Source organism: Capronia epimyces (genome assembly GCF_000585565.1).
Source record: "Capronia epimyces CBS 606.96 chromosome Unknown aczIQ-supercont1.1, whole genome shotgun sequence".
Taxonomy (NCBI): domain Eukaryota; kingdom Fungi; phylum Ascomycota; class Eurotiomycetes; order Chaetothyriales; family Herpotrichiellaceae; genus Capronia; species Capronia epimyces.
The window spans coordinates 2,338,386-2,342,275 of record NW_006912904.1 but is presented as its reverse complement, the minus strand read 5'-3'; the positions used below and the strand labels follow the sequence as shown (position 1 = coordinate 2,342,275).

Below are 3,890 nucleotides of genomic sequence, written 5' to 3'. Positions count from 1 at the left end.
GGAAGAGAGGGAAGAGAGGGAAGAGAGGGAAGAGAAGGAAGGTGGGATGGCTGGCTGGCTGGCTGGCTGGAGTGTATTGGGGGAAGCACAAGCACAGGTTGAGAGAGTAGAGCCACGGCAGAACCGGTGTACTGACTGAGTCACTATTCAATCGGGCGCAGTGTATTAGTGCAGAACCAAACTTTGTCAGAGTCAAACTGTGTAAATCTTAAATATTGCTGTGAACCTGATTGCGGTAAGAGCGAGCCTGATGGGAGCCTGAATGCAGTAAGATGAGAGTCTGATTGCGGTAAGATTCATGCCTGAATTCTGAATCCGAACAGATCCGGTTGCCATGAACGGTTCTGGTTCTTAGGAGTCAGTGACTGCCAGTGGTTGTGTTGTAGCCCCTACTTGCAGAGTAGGTTTCGAGGACCTTTTAGTGAGCCGTTTAGCCTTGTGGTTTGTATGGTTCACAGTAAGTACGGAGTACGGAGTAGTCGGGGCCGTAGTCGGGTCGGGCAAGGCTAGCGCCCCTTTTCCTTTTTCCTTTTACCTTTTTCATTTTTCTTTCCAGCGGGTCTTGTCTTGAGACGAAGGCTCAATGGTCCATGGTTCAACGGCTTGTTGAAATCCTAGCTCCATCGCCAACACTAAAACTGTGCCAGTGCCAGTGGGAGCTTCCCTTCCGTTCCCTTCCACAGCACTGCTCTTTTTGAGTCTGCGCCACCACTGATGGACTTGGTAGAGAGGGTACAGCACCGGTAGAAAGCGAAGAGCGAGGTTTTCCCTCAAACAGCGGACAAAGCTAACACACCGTGGGCCACTGACTGGTACCAGTCATAGTCACAGCCACAGCCAGTCATATTCATAGTTATGGACACAGACATATACATATACATAGACGCAACTCCCGGTTCCCGTGACGGCCAAAGACAAGGTTCAGATTCATCCTCATTTCCAGCCAGTTTGCCCGATGAGCCTCAGCCTGAGCCTGACTGAACCCTGCTCTACCAACCATGAACATGACTGATATCCGGTTAGAATGACTGATATCCGGTTGGAAACGGACGCCCCAAAGACACCACGCCACAAACGGCAGCAGAGCACAGCACGGCACAGTCAAGGTACAGTCAAGACAACATCTATATAAGTTTCTTTCTCCCATTTCTATCTCACAATCACACTCACACACTTCCTCATCACGATCGCTCGATCCCTCGCTCATCATATTGATCCCTGGCCCATCATCTCGGTCCCTCGAGCGCTCACCCTTGACCCAATACTACTCCCATTGCTGCTGCTGCTGCTACTACTACCAGTCAGTAGTATATACCAACACCGACCCGACTCGATCGCTCATCCAAGACCGAGACTGCCCTACTCGACACCTTACCTTGGAGAGAAACTCCTGTCCTTCCATCTATTCCCCAGGAACCCACCAGGCTCAACCCATTACTGACTACTTATCCCTATCGACCGGTTCTTCACTAAGCCACCGTCCCTATCGCTATCAACTATCGGCCCTCTGGTTTCCTATCTACTATACACCCACCGAACTCCTATCTAGCATCTACCCTACGAAGTCCTACTAAATACCTAACCTACTGAACTCCCCTCTACTATCTACCCTACCGAACTCCCATCTATCTACCCACCGAACCCCTCTCTACCCTACGAAGTCCTACTAAATCCAAAACAATGGCCTCCAATTCCGCATTTACATCCAGAATCAAAGCAATGGCAGTCACATCGATATCCGCCCCAGCAACCAACCCCCCTTCACTTCCATCCGCCTTAGAAACAACCTCCCCTTCACTTCTCCCCCAGCCAACAAACTCCCCTCTGCCCCCACAACCAGAATATCACCGTGACCGACCCGCCTCAACAACAACCTCCCTTGTACCCCCCCAGCCAAACTCCCTTCTACCCCCCCAGCCAAAATTCCATCGTGACCCACCCACACTGCTCAACCTCCCCGCCGAAATCCGCACCCAGATCTTCAGCCACGTGTTCCAAGACGTCAAGGTATGCCGCACGCAAGACTGGCAATGGGACAGCACCGAATGCACCGCACACCCATTCGGGCTCCTCCGCGCCTGTCGGCAGACATATCACGAGGCCAAGGATTTCGCATCCGCCGCGACCATCACGCTGATCTCAGAGCGAGGCCCGCACGAATACTGGGACAACGGCGTCTCTCCACCGTGGGAGAAGATCCCGCCACGAGTTCGACAGCAGATCGATGCGGTCGAGTTCCTCACGCACGACCCGGACGTCGTGACTCCGCTCAAGCGCTACCGACCAGACCTGTATCCCAACCTGAGGACCATCTGGCTCGTCAAGCTGTACGAAGACCTCCTGTACGAAGACCTGATCTGCTCGTACGTATATGCGGGCCAGGAAGACGAATTTCAGGTCGGCTTGAAAGAGGAATATCTCTACGAACTGCTCGAGGAAGAAGTGACTGAGACGGACTACGACGACAGTCTGCATCATAAGTTCAACAATATCAGTATGGGCGGCATGGTGGAGCCGCTGTTGCAGGACACCGACATCACCGTGCGCTTGTGGTGCGGCTTGCAGGCCCGCAGTTTTTACGACACTGGTGAGAGATTGAGGTCCAGCCAGTGTGAATGGGCTGATGGTAGCTGTGTAAGTGACTCTCGTCGTCCTTTTTTGTTCTTCTACCTCTTCTTGTCTTTCTTGTTGTCGCGTGTTATTTGTGCCAACACTAGTACCTCTTGTCCTTCTTCTTGTTGTCGCGTGCTAGTACTACCCCTTATGCTACCCCTTCTTCTTCTTCTTCTTCTTCTTCTTCTTCTCCCCCTCCTTGTCCTTCTCCTGTCAAACTTAGGCATTGCAGCCTTGTCCTTAACCAGAAGGCTGGTTTAGGATATTCTATACTATATAGTATGAGCTCCCCCTGCGACCTTGATAGAGGAGAGGGAACATTTTCAACCTTTATTTGACACCTTCTCCCCCTTCTTGTTCTTCTCCCCCTCCTTGTCCTTCTTCTCGTTGTTGCGTGTTATTATTTATGCTAGCACTAGCACTACTACTGACACTGCCATTCACAATTCGCTAACATTTACATTCATAGCTCGTCATCTGGAACAAACACGGCATGAAAATCACCAATCTGAGAAAGGTCACGGCAGTATATATTGAGGCTGAGGAGGAATTCGAACCAGAACAGGAAATTGAAGAAACTGTGGAACAAACTTGGGAAGGATGGGAAGAAGAAAAAGAAGAAGAAACTAGAGGAGAATTTGCACCAGAAATTAGAGGAGAAAAGGAACCAGAAAAGGATGTAATAACTGGAGAAGTCTTAGATCCCTCGGCTTGGTGAAATGTACGACATTAGAGTGGCAGCAAGATAAGGAAGACAATATACTGTTGTTGTTGAATACTCAAGACTCAAGACAGAAAAGTCATATATCCAACTATGGGTTGTACCAGGCCTGAGGAGGCATCCATCACTCAGGTGGGAAGTGAGTATCTATCTGGTCTCTGGTAACAAAGAACCTGTCTCGTTACACAAGACCCTTCTACCCCTCCTGTCCAGGCTACAGTACCTTCCGTCCTGTGAGTTGACTCATTTTTCCAATTTGGTAGTCTCCCACCTTCTCTAAGACTCAAGACTTAATACTCAAGACTCAAGGCTCTATCAAAAGGCTAAAGGGTGAAATATTCTATGTTTTCTATCAAAGGGTCGTAGGGGGAGTGTATGCTATATAGTATAGTATAGCCTAAACCCGCCTCTCTGGGTAAAAGGGCAAGGCTGGGAATGCCTAAGTTTGACAGGCTCAAGGTTCAAGACTCAAGACTCAAGACTCAAGACTCAAGACTCAAGACTCAAGACTCAAGACTCAAGACTCAAGACTCAAGACTCAAGACTCAAGACTCAA

General features: G+C 49.8%; 1 protein-coding gene across 1 annotated transcript; it reads left to right on the top strand.

The window, feature by feature from the left end:
* Window positions 1-1,680: 1,680 nt before the first annotated feature.
* Window positions 1,681-3,331, top strand: A1O3_00862 (uncharacterized protein; the record flags this gene model as incomplete). Its single annotated transcript, XM_007731012.1, has 2 exons — window positions 1,681-2,634; window positions 3,083-3,331. The coding sequence occupies 2 exons, from the start codon at window positions 1,681-1,683 to the stop codon at window positions 3,329-3,331; spliced, it is 1,203 nt and encodes a 400-aa protein (XP_007729202.1).
* Between the last annotated feature and the right edge of the window lie 559 nt (window positions 3,332-3,890).